The sequence below is a fragment of the Lampetra planeri genome, chromosome 2 (genome assembly GCF_965212315.1).
Source record: "Lampetra planeri chromosome 2, kcLamPlan1.2.h2, whole genome shotgun sequence".
NCBI lineage: Eukaryota > Metazoa > Chordata > Hyperoartia > Petromyzontiformes > Petromyzontidae > Lampetra > Lampetra planeri.
The window spans coordinates 10,447,239-10,461,178 of NC_136108.1; the positions used below are offsets into that span (position 1 = coordinate 10,447,239).

Below are 13,940 nucleotides of genomic sequence, written 5' to 3' on the forward strand. Positions count from 1 at the left end.
TCCGCGTCAGTTTGCGGCCGTCTGTTTACGGACCGCTCGCTGCTCGGCGGCGGCGGCGGCTTCTCGCAATTCTCCTCACGTTTAAATAACTAAAAAATAACAACACACGAAGCCAATTTAGACGGACTCCTAATGCGTTTTGAAACAACAAGAACAACAGTTATGTACGTTTAGAGTCATTGATGAAGCCGAGTAGTCTCGTCGAAGGGAGAGAGAGAGGCGGCTGCCGCTGTGTGTTTTTTGACAGCGGGACGCGGTGTTGGGTGGGGGGCGGGGCTATCGGGACGATCGTCATCGGCCGCCGAGGAATCGCGAGCGCTCGCCTCGTTGTTTAGTGCGGAGCGCGCGTGGTGGTGACGGTGGTGACGGTCGTGGTGGTGGTGACGGTGGTGGTGGCCCCACCGGCTTAAGCTGAGTTCTAGTGGCTGTGAGTTTGTTCGGCTCCGTGTTTTTTTGTTGTTGTCGTCAGCGGTTCTGCGAGCAAGTCAACTCCATGGCCGTGGCCTGACCCAGGTGAGTCGCGTCTCTGCTGGTACAGGAATTAATTTGGCGAGGTCTCTTTAACGGGATGATGAGAGAGGAAGGTTGCTGGCGTTGTCCCCTATTTTACCAGGGTGAGAGATAGATACATTGACGGGGACCGGTCGATATCTCTCACTCGCAACAGATGTTCGCCTTGGCTGGTTACGAACTTGGGTTTCAGGGCTCACAGGACATTGTGTTCACCATCGCCACACCGCTCCACTCCTGCCATCCTCCTCCCCCCATCGTTTGTGGTCCTGTTTTTAAGCAGATAAGAGGGATGAGGAAGGGGTATTACACACAGTCTTTATTCAACCAGTTGTTGAGAGGTAAATCCTAACGCTTGTCTAACCAGGTGTGAGGTGGGATATTGATGTCGCTTGCCTAACGTAGTTTATAGAGGACAGCTTAGGCCCTTTTTTAATTGTGTGAGGAAATACATCTGTCATGGCATTCGTCTGATCCTATGAGCGTTAAGGCCCGGAGGCATATGTCTTAGCAAGCTGAGCGGTAGAACCAATTGGTTCTAGTAATCGTAGACTTAATTGATATATATATTGTGCATGTGTAACTGTGTGGCAGGTGAGGCAAAGATGCCATTTGTCTTACCAGACGAGAGCGGTCATGTTTATGGCTCTCTTTGTTTGACAAAGACGCAAGCCCACAAACAAATTGTTTTCATTACGTAGATGTGTATTTAGGCTATGTGTCGTAGACTGACACAAATGTGAAGCTTTGTTTAAAAAAACACACCCAACGCATTGTCTGTTGTGGTGCCATGAGGTTATCGTGCAATTTCAGTTATGTACAGTATATGGGAGTGACGTTGCATTGTCATGATTATCGTGCTATGAAAGCACATGTGACGTAATCTTCCATAGCAAACCTTCACATGCGTATCTGGCAGCCCACAACACACATCCTAGGTAGACATCTACAAGCTAAGAGCTGTTTGGTGTATTGTGTTTGCCTCGAAGGAGGTAAGGTTGGTGAAACATTTACTCTCTAGGCCTTTGTTCATGTGAGTGTTGGGTGGCACACACTGGCCCAGCTCGCCACTATCCTTTCACCGGGAAAGAGAGCCCATTGATGTGGTCACCCTTGTAAGGGAGACCTGCGTGACTTGTTAGGCAGGGAGATTTGTGTTAATCTGTATAGCGTAGCTATTAACCATCTGCTGTGCCCAAAAGCCGACATTGGCTGACTAAGCTTGTAAGCGAATTGTTATTGGCCGTGGCAGTGTCTCATTTCATTGGCCCCTCCAGCTGACAGCCAACACGACAGCGTAAAAAATAATTTAAAGACAAAAATGAAACTTGGCCAACGTTCGCCGAAGGGTCACGTTCAAGTTCAAAATCGTACAACTAGCTCACTCTGATAGTACAGTATATGACAGACAGTGAGAGGGCTGTATTGCTCTTGAGTCTTGGTTCGCTAAAATGTGGGCGTTGACCTGTAAGGAAGCACGGCACTTTGGTATGCCTGCCAATGTCCGAATGGTCAAACAAATTTGACGGATTTGGGGTCATGGTAATGGGAACAGCTTCCTGTGGTTTCAGGTCTGCCCCCTGTCAGAAGGTTACTCTGGTAGCAGCTTTGTCCAGCGACTCTCTTTTGTCACTGAATGCCCACTACGACTATTCTTAGTCACTGTAACAAACCGAAACAATGGACTTGTGGTTCAACGCTTCCCCTTTTAAAAGTACAGTTTTTCTCATTGATAACTAGGAGAGTTTTTTCTTAGACAATAGTTGATGCTGGTAGATCTCAATCCCAACGTGTCATTCGTAAGGTCATGATGCTCAAATTCGTTTGTTGGAAAGGTTGAGGTTTAGAAATGGACTGTGGCTGTCTTGCAACCTTGTACAGAAGAGGTGGAATCATCGTCTGAAGCGTCTAGTGGCGTAAACACTGCAGAACAAAACGGCGCCTTCCTGTTTATATTCGCACCCCATTATAGTGAGCAGTGTAAATGTGTGCTTTACACCAGGCTGGAAAACCGGAGAGCTGACATTTGAGTCATGCAACGAATGTGAAAGCCATACCAGGGTTAATGGTTTTGTTGAGAGAGTATAAACGACCTTAAAAATCATTTGTTATTACATGCACAGTATACAAAGTGTATATATTTACTTGCAGAGTTTTATGCCAATGAAGGATAATGCAAGACTGTATTGATATGTTTAAAAAATTATATACATTTCTGTGCAGTTAAACATTTTAACAATGAATTATTTCGAATTTCCAATGTGGGCTTATTTGCATAATGGGTTACACTACCAGGCAAGTTTGTCACGTGTTGCGGTGATTCATAACCTGCGAGTGGAGCAATGCCACAGTGTTTAACGCATTGTACAGTGCTATGAGTCCGTGTCAGTGTGGTTCCCTGCCTTGGCCAACAGTGGCGAGAGAGAGTTGAACTGTGCCTGACCCCAGCTTCACCAAATTGCTCTGACAATCGTGGTGAAGTATGGTAAAATAACCACCTTGAATGACACAGCCGTAGCGGCCTTCATCCAGCATCTGATTGACAAAGACCCCTACATTTATTTGTATTTCATCCTTCATTGGGCCCTGTCACGCCAAAATCGGGTTGTTGTTTGTGGAGTTTCTGTTTCCCAGCCGTTCCGTGATCGGCGTCTTGTAATAAAAATACAAAAAACATATTAATCGTAAGATGAAGTGAACAAAAATTATTCAGAAAATAAGTTTATCAGCATTCCACCTAATACATCTGATAAATCATCGGTTTGTTGGTAATAATAATCAGGGTATGGAATCATGCTTATTTTGTCTGTTATAAATTTAAGTTGTTTCCATACATTTTGAAATGTATAACTTGTGGAGTTTTTAAAATTTGGGATATTAATAGCACATGAGCTAAAAAAGTTTAATATGGCATGTAGAGCAAATTTAATATGTAAATATGTAGTATTTTTTACCGCCTCTTGTCATTCCATTTCTGAATGAAGAGCTCCCACACACCTTGTGTCGGTCATAGGGTTGTTTCACCATACTTCATCATGCTCGTTTCTGCAAGTTAGTGAAGGAGGCCCTGAGGACCGGTTCATATATCACCTCGCCACTGATGTCAGCTGTGGTCAAGAATCGAACTCGGGTTCGCAGGTTCAGAACGCATTGTACTAACTATTGTAAATTGGTATGTAAAGCATATCATAAATATATATGAAAGCATCTATTAAATGAGGTAAACATGTCATACAAAAATAGCAATGCAGTAATGGAATATGAGCGATATTAATATGTGCAGGGTTATGCACCCACCGGCATCTGCTGTAGACATGTAAAGACGCGCTGATCGACCCAGACAGAGATGGCGGAAGCGGAGACAGCCTATCGCAGGCTGGACTCTTACGATGATGAAGAGTCCCCGAACCATGAGCGGGAGGTTCTCGTGCACGTTCCCGAGGGCAGCAAAGGTACACGTGTTTCAGTCACTGTTGAATTTCCGAATTGAATTAAGTTAATGCTTTGTTTTAACTTGAAACTGTTTTTAAACTTGAAAGGAAACAGAGATGTAAAATACTTACAAACATGTGTCCTGGCTTGCTGCCTCGTTTGCACTGTCCTTAGAATTATGGCTCAAATTGTATTGTAAAGTTAACATTTTTGAGAAATGTGTGAGCTGTATATTACAGTGCACATAATAGACGATGCCAAGAGATGCACCATTTGGTGACTTTACTAACTAGATAAAACACATGTCATACAAAACCCGAGCTTACTAAGTGTTTTGAAGCTACATTTTCAGATTGTATTCATCATTTTTTACTTCAAAGTATAAAAATGTAGTCAAGTGGTTCCTTGTACCCCTGAAGGTCAACATGTGTTTTTTTTGTCACTGCTGCTTGTTCATCTGCAAGGATTAAAAGCCCCATAATGATATGCGGTACAAACATAACGAGAATATCACCCTGAATGTTGTAGCTTACGATAAACATTGTTACGTACCCTGATGTCATTTAGAAAGCTATTGATGTAATGAAGATATGTACAGTAGCTTTGCTTACATAGAACATTGGGTTCTTGAGAAAATATTTTTAAAAGTGATGCGTGTCATGTGAGTGGTGTCCTGTTATGTGCTATTTTAAGGGAGTAATCTATAAGGAGGTGACTTTGTAAACGGCATGGTAGGGACATTTTTGTAACTGTTATACATTTAGATTTTAATGCAGGTGTCCCTCGCATAAAGCGTGACATGCATTCCTGAAAAGCAGCACGTTAATCAAATCGCGGATGAAGCCTATTTTTCCATGTGAAAACGGGGGGGGGGGGGTGTTACTTTACCAAAAGTATAATTTAATGATTTTACCCCTGGATTTACCAAGCACGTATACATTGCATACATAATAATAACATTAAAAATTTCTTAATAAGGAGTTTATAACAAATAAATTAAATATGTTACTAATTATAAAGGTTACTGAACGCTTCTGTGAGCTGCTTGCAGTAGCACACAATGCAAACAAAGTTAGCAGATTTAAAATGGCTATGCCCAGCCCGTGATGCAATGACGCCATCAGAAATATATATTTTTTTACTTTGAAATGTTATAATGGAAAAGATATATTTTTATATTAAATAAAATTAGCGTATAACTATGAAACGCATCGCTTAAGTGTGTGAAGTATGACCCTAAAAGATGAATCGCGTACCTGCGAATTTGCGCTATTGGGGAGTGTGTTACGCAAGGGATGCCTGTGTGGAAAATTATTGGTTTCTTTAAATAACTGCTTGTTTGGCTTTGTATTCATTGTCAATGTTCTAAAAGTATATTTTTATTATTTCAGCCCGGTGGAACCACATTGAAAACTTGGACTACTTCTTCACAAGAATATCCTTTTTATGTGGCGGAATTCTAATATTTAAATGTTTTTAATCTTTCAGGAATGGTGTCATGTAAGGATGATAGGACCATCAATCTTTTAGAATTTAATTCATTGATCGCTATTGCTTTGTCTTTTAACTGCATTTAAACCTTCTGGCAGCTGGGGATGTACATGATGTCATCTACCGGAAAATGAGGTCACATCCTCCTGTTGTTATGACCCAGAAGGTCTGGTTTTCTGAACAACCTGTGCACTTGACAATTCCCACCTGTCTGCTGTATTAGAAACAAATACGGTGAATTGCAGTGTTACCATGAGGGCACTAGTGATTTGTATGTGTCGGCAGCGGTGGTGACTCCTTTATTAAAATACATTGAATCTGGAATTATATAGCGTCTCAATGTAATTTGCATGGGGGTGAGAATTAACAAGCTGTTTGTTGCAATTGCAAAAAAATATATATTTACGTTGTCGCTAATGTAAATCTTATGTAACTCATAATCATTTTCCTTAATGCCAGGCCAGTTTTCTGACACATTGAGATCTTGCTTTCCTCTTAGTGACAGTAGAGAAACGTGTTGATATATTTGTATTCACCTGTTATTTTTTTATCCACAATGTTATCAAGTAATTTATCAACAATATTCTATCAATATATAAAAATGATGAGACATTTAAAATGTATAAATGCTATATAAAATATATACATTTTCCCATTGGTGAGGCTGATTTTTATTTCTCAGCTTATATATTATTTGTATTTGGGAATGTAGTGAATATGTACTTTTTGTTGTTGCAACATTTATCTTTTCAATTAATACTACTTTGGTATAAGAGGAATTACTTTTTACACAATCATTTAAAATGGTGTAGACTTCCCAATTTTTGACTTAAAACTTTCGTGACTGCAGGAATTTATATTCTTGGTTCTTTCGGTAAAGTCATGTAGATAGAAAATAAAAATAATAAAAGAAAACAAAAAATACAAATAAATTGAAAATAATAAAGGCAAAAACCCCACGATGTTTCGATCGCAACACAAGCTGTCTTCATGAGGCGGAAGAAGACCGCTTGTGTTGCGATCGAAACGTCGTGGGTTTTTTGCTTTTATTATTTTCAATTTATTTTTAATTTGAATTTTATTTTATTATTTGTATTTTCTATCTACGTGGCTTTACCGAAATAACCAAGAATATGACACTTCCCAATGTTGCCGTTTCTTGAAAACCTTGTGGTAGTTGTGAGTATCATATGTACAATCTCTTCCAGGAAATGTCCTAAATTGTTTGTCGGTCACTGAACTCCCAACCTTCCGAGTTGTTCCAAAGGTGGTTAGCAGTTACTCTCTAATCAGTTATTGTAATTGGATCCCGATTTTTGAGCCTGTGTATACATCCAAATGCAAATTTGCACATTGGTGTTTATGTTTGTGAAAATGATTATCTTGCGTTTTGGCACTGCTGACTGTACAGTAATGTTTCCATCGTCACGTGTAGAAATGTAATATTTTCCACACCATTTGATCTCTTGTTTTACCTCCACTGAGATGGTTGTTTAGTTAGGCACATTTCCTAGAAGAGATTTGTTTAGGTTTTGGGAGCTTCCCATCAGTATGACATTCGGAGCTCTGTTTAAAAGAACTACTTTTTTACTTCACAGTAACTTTCGTCCAATGTTATATACACTGTCAGACTCACTCTGAAAATGTAGTTATTTGGGCAAATTTATCAGTATAATGTCTAGTGACAAAATAAGATATATCTAGCATTCTGACCTTGTACTTTTTACTCAAACAATTCATCATTAAACACTATTGATAGATCATAGTATTTGTAATAAATATATCATCCATAAAGGGCGGATAGTATGGTAACTTATATAACCCCTGTTTACATTTGATGGTTAAACAGTAAACCATGAAAGGCTGCTATGGTGACATGTTTGTTAATTTTACTGCTGAAGTTTTTGTGTTGAACTCTTAAGTTTCACTTGAGAACACATTGATTGTTCCCCTCATTTTCCTTAATTAAATGTCTTACATATATCATTTCCACCAGAAACATGGTTTTGCCTGCATGATGCTAGCAGAATTCTTTGAATTGGTGTAAGTATATATATATTTTTTTCAAAATTATTTAGTTGTCACAAATGTGAATACTGGTGTTAAGTGTATATAGTCTGTCCTGTTGATCTCACGTCTGGATCACACGTTTGTTTTACAGACAATTCCTCTTTGTTGTGACCTTCACGACGTTTCTGATCAACTGTGTGGACTACGATATCCTCTTTGCCAATAAGCAAGTACATCCACAACCCAGCAGAAAAGTGACTCTCTACGATGCTTTGCTTTCCAGTGAAAAATGTACCGAGAGGTAGGAATGTTTATTTAAAGTCTTGACCTTCACACATGCTTTCAGTACAATTCAGGTTTGCCAAGAGCTCAAATCGAGTGGCCAAGTATAATGATGTACGTACAATGTAAACTTCTGAATTATTCAATGCTCTGACTAATACTCAAGACAGGTACTCTGAGATTTGTTTCCAAGAAAGGTGCTGAACATAAGTCCTTATTGTGTTGTATGTTAATTAAGAGAATATACACAATCAAGTGGTGGGTGATAAACTGCATGATTTACAAGACTTTTAATACACAAAGTCTTATACCTTTGAAACATTGCTCTTGATTATAGTGTATCATATGACACATTACTATTACGTGAATGAATCCATCAAAACCACATGTCATTTTGTGAACCACTGCCAAAATAATTGACAGCTGTGTTTTGAATATGCTTTTTTTTCTTGAACTTGGGTTGGTATACCTGTGGTATTTACAAAACTATTCATCTGTTTTTTAGCATTGCCTACAGTTTTATACTTGATTTATATCTAGGGGGGAGTTATTTTTTGAAAGTCCATTCACTTAAGATACTTTGTTTCTGGCACACAATCGCTCTTTTCAGATGGCAATTATCAGGCTGTCATATTGACAACAATATTTAAAAGTATTATATTGCCTTCAGATAAAAGCGTTATTCAACCAAAAATACAAACACTCTTCATGCATTGAATCAATGCTAAAACGGAAATTTGTGCTCTGCCTCATAATTTGAAGGTTTGCATTCGAAGTTAATCTTTCGAATCTGCTCATGAAAGTGTGAAATTACCTTTGTGAAGTAGATTAAATGTATCTCAATGTGTAGCACTTTTCACGTTCTCAAAAGCAAATAACAATTTGCACTAATGTATTAATTAGCCAAACATTGTTTGATGTAAGTGGAGTTTGAGACTGTAAGTTGGTGACTGTTGTGTTATCAACTAAATTAAGGATTATATAATTTGTGTATTGCCGAGTTGGACTAAAGTATCTCCGTTTCACACCAGTCAAGATGTGTATTCTTGGTGCCACCAGTTAGGTGACAGCCACTATGAAGATATATGTGCGAGCAATTATGAACTAGCACCTGTTTTGACCTGGGGGAGGGGGGAGCGTGGGGTAAATTCTAGCCCCTGCGTCAATTTATATTGAGAAAAGCACAGACAGACTTGTTGCCATGCATTGGTCACATTTTGTTTTGAAAATGTATGTGCGTGGCAAGGACAAAATTAGGAGTGAGTCACATGCTTTTGCTCACGTGTTTCATTTCCCAGTGCAAACCTTGGGACATACACAGGTGCTGTTAACACCATATATAGATCATGTTTACAAAACTGCCATCAGTGTTAGATAAGTGGAATGAAGTATGAAGTTATGATTTCTAAACGGCTATTTCAAATAATTTTAACATGAACAAAGTTTGGAACCCATGACACTGAGTAAGCACTGTACACAATCTGTTATTCGTTAAAAATAGATTTGGCACATGTTTGTTTATGTGTAACATCACATATGTGTGTTTTTATACTATGTTGGGTAAGGGATAATTGTACTAAATGTCAGCTGTAATTGGTGTTTACATATTTAAAAAAATTGTTATGTTTTATAAACTGCTAAATATATGGCAGTTTATCAAGTGGATACCTTTTATAATATAGAATCATAAAATGGGAGCTAGATATGTATATCTGTAATTACATGTGTTTTGGTCTTTAACGAAGGATTTCAATCATATTACTGTTAGAGAAACCTACTGTGACAAAAAAACTCCAAACCTTAAACCGCTTTGCAGTTGTAAACACATAAAAACCTGCACATGTCAAGAGGTGATCATCTGCTCCCCTCGTCTGATGCATGAGCAGGATTCGTGGAAACAGTTGGATCATCTTCCTGATCGTGATGGCAGGGACATTCTGGCTGTATCGTCTCATCAAGGTCATCTACAACTTCTCCAGCTATTTAGAGATCCGTGCTTTCTACATTAACGCTCTCAAGATCCCCATGGTTAGTGGGCACATGCAGTGGGTGCCTTGAGAAAATGTGTGGAACACCTGTGACACTTTTCACCGTGTATATATTGTTTATGTACGCACGTTGCTATGAGCTGACTTGTTTTAAAGTTAAATATAAATGACAATGAGACAACTGATATATTGCATATGCCTTTAACATTTGTAGATAATGTGGTGCAGTATAAACATGGTTTTGGTATTTGTTTTTGGTCATGGCATTTAAAGTAATATATATTTGGGATATTTATTACATTCACATAGTATAACTTTGCTAATATCAGGCATATTTAATGTAAAGAGCAATATTTCTAAATGGAACAAGAGGGTATGTTTTAAACTGAATAGAGCTGAGGATATCCCTAAAAGAACACGATGCCACTTTATTATGTGTTGTGTACCACAACCATGTAGCCCATTGATGAAGCATATATTTATGACCTCTTTGACAATACCTGAAACTTTAACACGTAGGCTTTCGCAGGCCAATATCCATAATGCAATATTTTTTTTTGGTCAGATCGTTTAAATATATAAATGTGTAATTAAACCGCCACCACCTGACAGTCTGTTAGTAAGGTTTGTCATGTAAACCGAACAGGCCAATTCATTACTAGTACAGCACACCGGTGTGTTGGAGAGTAAAGCAATAAAACCTGTATTATGAATATCTGAAAGGTTCCACCTGTTACCCAGAAATAAATACTGTATTGTGATTGTACTTATTTACAGTATGGTAAAAGCATGAAAATACCCACTGAACACGAAAGCAGATCATTTTGATTTATAATAAGTTTGGAAACATCAAGGCTAATGCTTATTCCACCCCCTACTGGCAAGATTTGGAAATGTTTTTAAAGATAATTTGCAAACGTGGATTAATGAAGGTGAACGTTCGGTGGCACAGTTGTTAATTCATTGCACTAGGAACTTAGCGTCCTGAGTTTGATTCCCAGCCATGGCAAACATGAGTGACGAGTTATAGCTGAACTTCATTAACCTACACTGACTAGCATGATTAAGTATGGTTATACAACCCCTGTGATTGACACAGAGTTGGAGGGGCCTTCTTCTGGTATTGAAATGACCAAAGGCTGAATATCCTAAAGATCTCTACCATCCAGATTTTTGCCACTACACACAAATTCATTTGTGAGAAGTTACACATAATCCCGTTCACCATGAAATCACCAGAGAAGAATTGTCATGTAAATATGGAGTTGTGCATTTTCGTGTGGTGGCGTGTACAGGCAGAGCTTCAGAACTTCTCGTGGCAGGAGGTTCAGGAGCGTGTGCTGGCAGTGCAGAAAGAGCAGCAAATGTGCATCCACAAGCGCGAGCTCACCGAGCTCGACATGCACCATCGTATCCTGCGCTTCAAGAACTATCTGGTGGCCATGGTCAACAAATCGCTGCTGCCCGTGCGTGTCCGCGTGCCCTTCGCCGGCGAGAGCGCCCTCCTCACGCAGGGCCTCAAATACAACCTGGAAATGCTGCTCTTCTGGGGCCCTGGCGCGCCATTCCAGAGTGCCTGGAGCCTTCGGCCCGAGTACAAGCGGGCTGGCTGCCGGCTGGAGCTGGCTGAGCGACTAGGCCGCACTATCTTGCTCGTTGGCCTTGCCAACCTCGTCCTCTGCCCGTTAGTCGTCGTCTGGCAGGTACTGCGAGTGTGATATTCCATATAGTGCGCTGCCAGCGCTGTAGTCGCACGTCAGAAATGTATTTTCCACAAACACTGCCCTTTAAAAAGATTGTAAGCTAACATTTTTGTAAATGCCAAAACGTTACATGAATATCGAATGCCTGATAAATTAATACAGTAGACTCTCAATTATCCACGTGCGGGTTTATCTGATTTGTGGATTAACCGCCGCACTTAAGATTTTGGCATGAATGACTCATGGATTTTCCCTCAATCCCAAATGAATAATCTAAAAACAGTTATACATTGTTATTCTTAGAAATTTTGTTTACACGTCACGTGCTTAAACTAAACAAAGATGTGCTCCAGTTAATCCGAAAATTCACGTGATCGCCTCTGCAGTACAATAGTTGCATATCTTTACAAGTGGAGGGAGTTTTATATTGATTGCCGTGGCACTGCTCTCACTGAGTACGTGCATTGATCAGTCGATTTTTTGACTTTTTTTTTCATTAACAAGCAAAATGTTCTTTACTTAAACATAATTTAGACCAATATTAGTGTTTTTTGGCATAGAGATCTGCGGAAAATTTTTATTCTTAGATTATCCGCAATTTTTAATTATCTGCGGCAGTCCTCTCCATCATTGGCGCGAATATTCGAGAGTCGACTGTAATCATATTGCCAATTTAATATAATCAGTTTTTTTGCATGCGATCTTTGTAACTGTAATTTCTACTTTTTCATTGAAATCATGTTCTGGAAATATGCATCAATATAAACTTCGTGAACATATTTGAATTCTTGGCTGCTGTATATAAGGTTCTTTATGTACAGTATATGGAATCTGTATAATTTATGAATGTGGTTCTCTGGCCAGGTGTTGCATGCCTTCTTCCGGTACGCAGAAGTACTGAAGCGCGAGCCCGGTAGCCTGGGTGCGCGCCGCTGGTCCCTGTATGGGCAGCTCTACCTGCGCCACCTCAATGAGCTGGACCACGAGCTGCGTGCGCGGCTGGGACGTGGATACCGCCACGCCGCCAGGTGCTTGTGCCGCACGTTAACCACATACCTGTCAACACATACGGTTTGCCCGTATTCGTGTACAGGGACATTTGAGTTTTCAGGTTCATACGGCGTACAGTCGTTTTAATATGGGCAACATTCTTTTGCCGCTTTTGTGTTTCTCCCTTGTGATGGGACTTTGTAGGATGAACGTTGAGATTTATAAGGGCACGGGGTGACCAATAAGATTTGAATTGGTCTGTAATAAGGTAGGCACTGATAAGGGGTTGACAGTTATGGAACCACTACTGCGCTGAAGTCGGCTAGTAAGGGCTCCCTACAGCTCTTGGCATTCTTAAAGCAGGATACAGCTGCGGGTTTTGAATTGTGGTAGTAAAGGATGCAAATGCTAGTGGGTGTTCAGGATACTTGCAGTGCCTGCAATTGATAGGTTATGTATGCATGACAGGCCAGCATCCTTGAGCTAAATATTTGATGTAATCCATGAGGATTCAATGAAATTCTTGCAGCTAATCAAGTTGGGTAATAAAAGTGCTTTGTTAATAAAATGGTCTCACTGCTCATTGTCAGTTTCAAGTGCAGAATCCTTCGGTTCAAGGGGCTTCTCTCTTGATGTGTCGGGATAGGTACATGGACTCGTTTACGGCACCTATGATGGCTGTGCTTGCCAAGAACGTGACGTTTTTTGCCGGCTCATTGTTGGCTGTGCTGCTGGCGCTTACGGTGTATGACGAGGATGTGCTGTCCGTGGAACACGTGTTGACCGCTATCACGGCACTGGGTGTCCTGCTCACCGTCTGCCGGTAAGTACGATTTCTTCCCAAATCTGATCCCTAATTTTTTTTTCCCGTATCTAGACAATTAGAATATTTTTCTAACCACCCTCTCAATGTTTTGTGATCCTTTCCAAAGGGCATTTATTCCAGATGAACACCTGGTGTGGAACCCTGAACACCTGCTACAGGCAGTTCTTGCTCACATACACTATATGCCCGAGCACTGGAAGGGCATCGCCCACAAGACAGAAACCAGAGATGAGTTTTCTCAACTTTTCCAGTACAAGGCAGTAAGTACTACAAGAGCCACACTGCGTGTATATGTATACCCTGATGTGTATATAGCGTGTTTTTATTTCCCTGATTGCTATGGTTAGATTTTACAGTGAGTAAACAATTAACAACAAGAGTAAACAATTATGCCTGGTAATTGAGAAACTATTTGTGTCCAAAATGCTGATAGGCATTCATCATGGAAGAGCTGCTGAGCCCTATCATCACACCCTTCATCCTCATATTTGGTGTGAGGCCAAAGGCCCTGGAGATTGTCGACTTCTTCCGAAACTTCACTGTGGAGGTGGTGGGCGTGGGCGATGTCTGCTCCTTCGCACAGATGGACATCCGCCGGCATGGCAACCCCACGGTCTGCGGATTCATCCTTGTCCTTTGTCGTCGTGTGTGATAATTACCCAATTTTATCTTTTTCAGATGAATGCTTAATTCATTTAAGTGGCTTAA

The 13,940-nt window shown here is 40.1% G+C and overlaps 1 protein-coding gene across 6 annotated transcripts in view; it reads left to right on the forward strand.

Moving 5' to 3' along the window:
• Positions 1 to 13,940, forward strand: part of LOC144727674 (autophagy-related protein 9A-like) — a 19,426-nt gene continuing 5,486 nt past the window's right edge. For 3 of the 6 annotated variants that reach the window (XM_078606710.1, XM_078606719.1, XM_078606674.1), the window contains exons 1-11: positions 1 to 513; positions 3,823 to 3,962; positions 5,334 to 5,377; positions 7,412 to 7,476; positions 7,595 to 7,744; positions 9,612 to 9,753; positions 11,009 to 11,416; positions 12,281 to 12,444; positions 13,053 to 13,229; positions 13,339 to 13,492; positions 13,666 to 13,845. In XM_078606710.1, the coding sequence (XP_078462836.1) occupies positions 3,857 to 3,962; positions 5,334 to 5,377; positions 7,412 to 7,476; positions 7,595 to 7,744; positions 9,612 to 9,753; positions 11,009 to 11,416; positions 12,281 to 12,444; positions 13,053 to 13,229; positions 13,339 to 13,492; positions 13,666 to 13,845 (1,590 nt within the window). In that variant the 5' untranslated portion in view covers positions 1 to 513; positions 3,823 to 3,856. Of the gene's footprint in view, positions 514 to 3,516; positions 3,649 to 3,793; positions 3,963 to 5,333; positions 5,378 to 7,411; positions 7,477 to 7,594; positions 7,745 to 9,611; positions 9,754 to 11,008; positions 11,417 to 12,280; positions 12,445 to 13,052; positions 13,230 to 13,338; positions 13,493 to 13,665; positions 13,846 to 13,940 lie in introns of those variants that run through there. The other 3 variants (XM_078606692.1, XM_078606701.1, XM_078606683.1) reach the window with 3 other exon arrangements.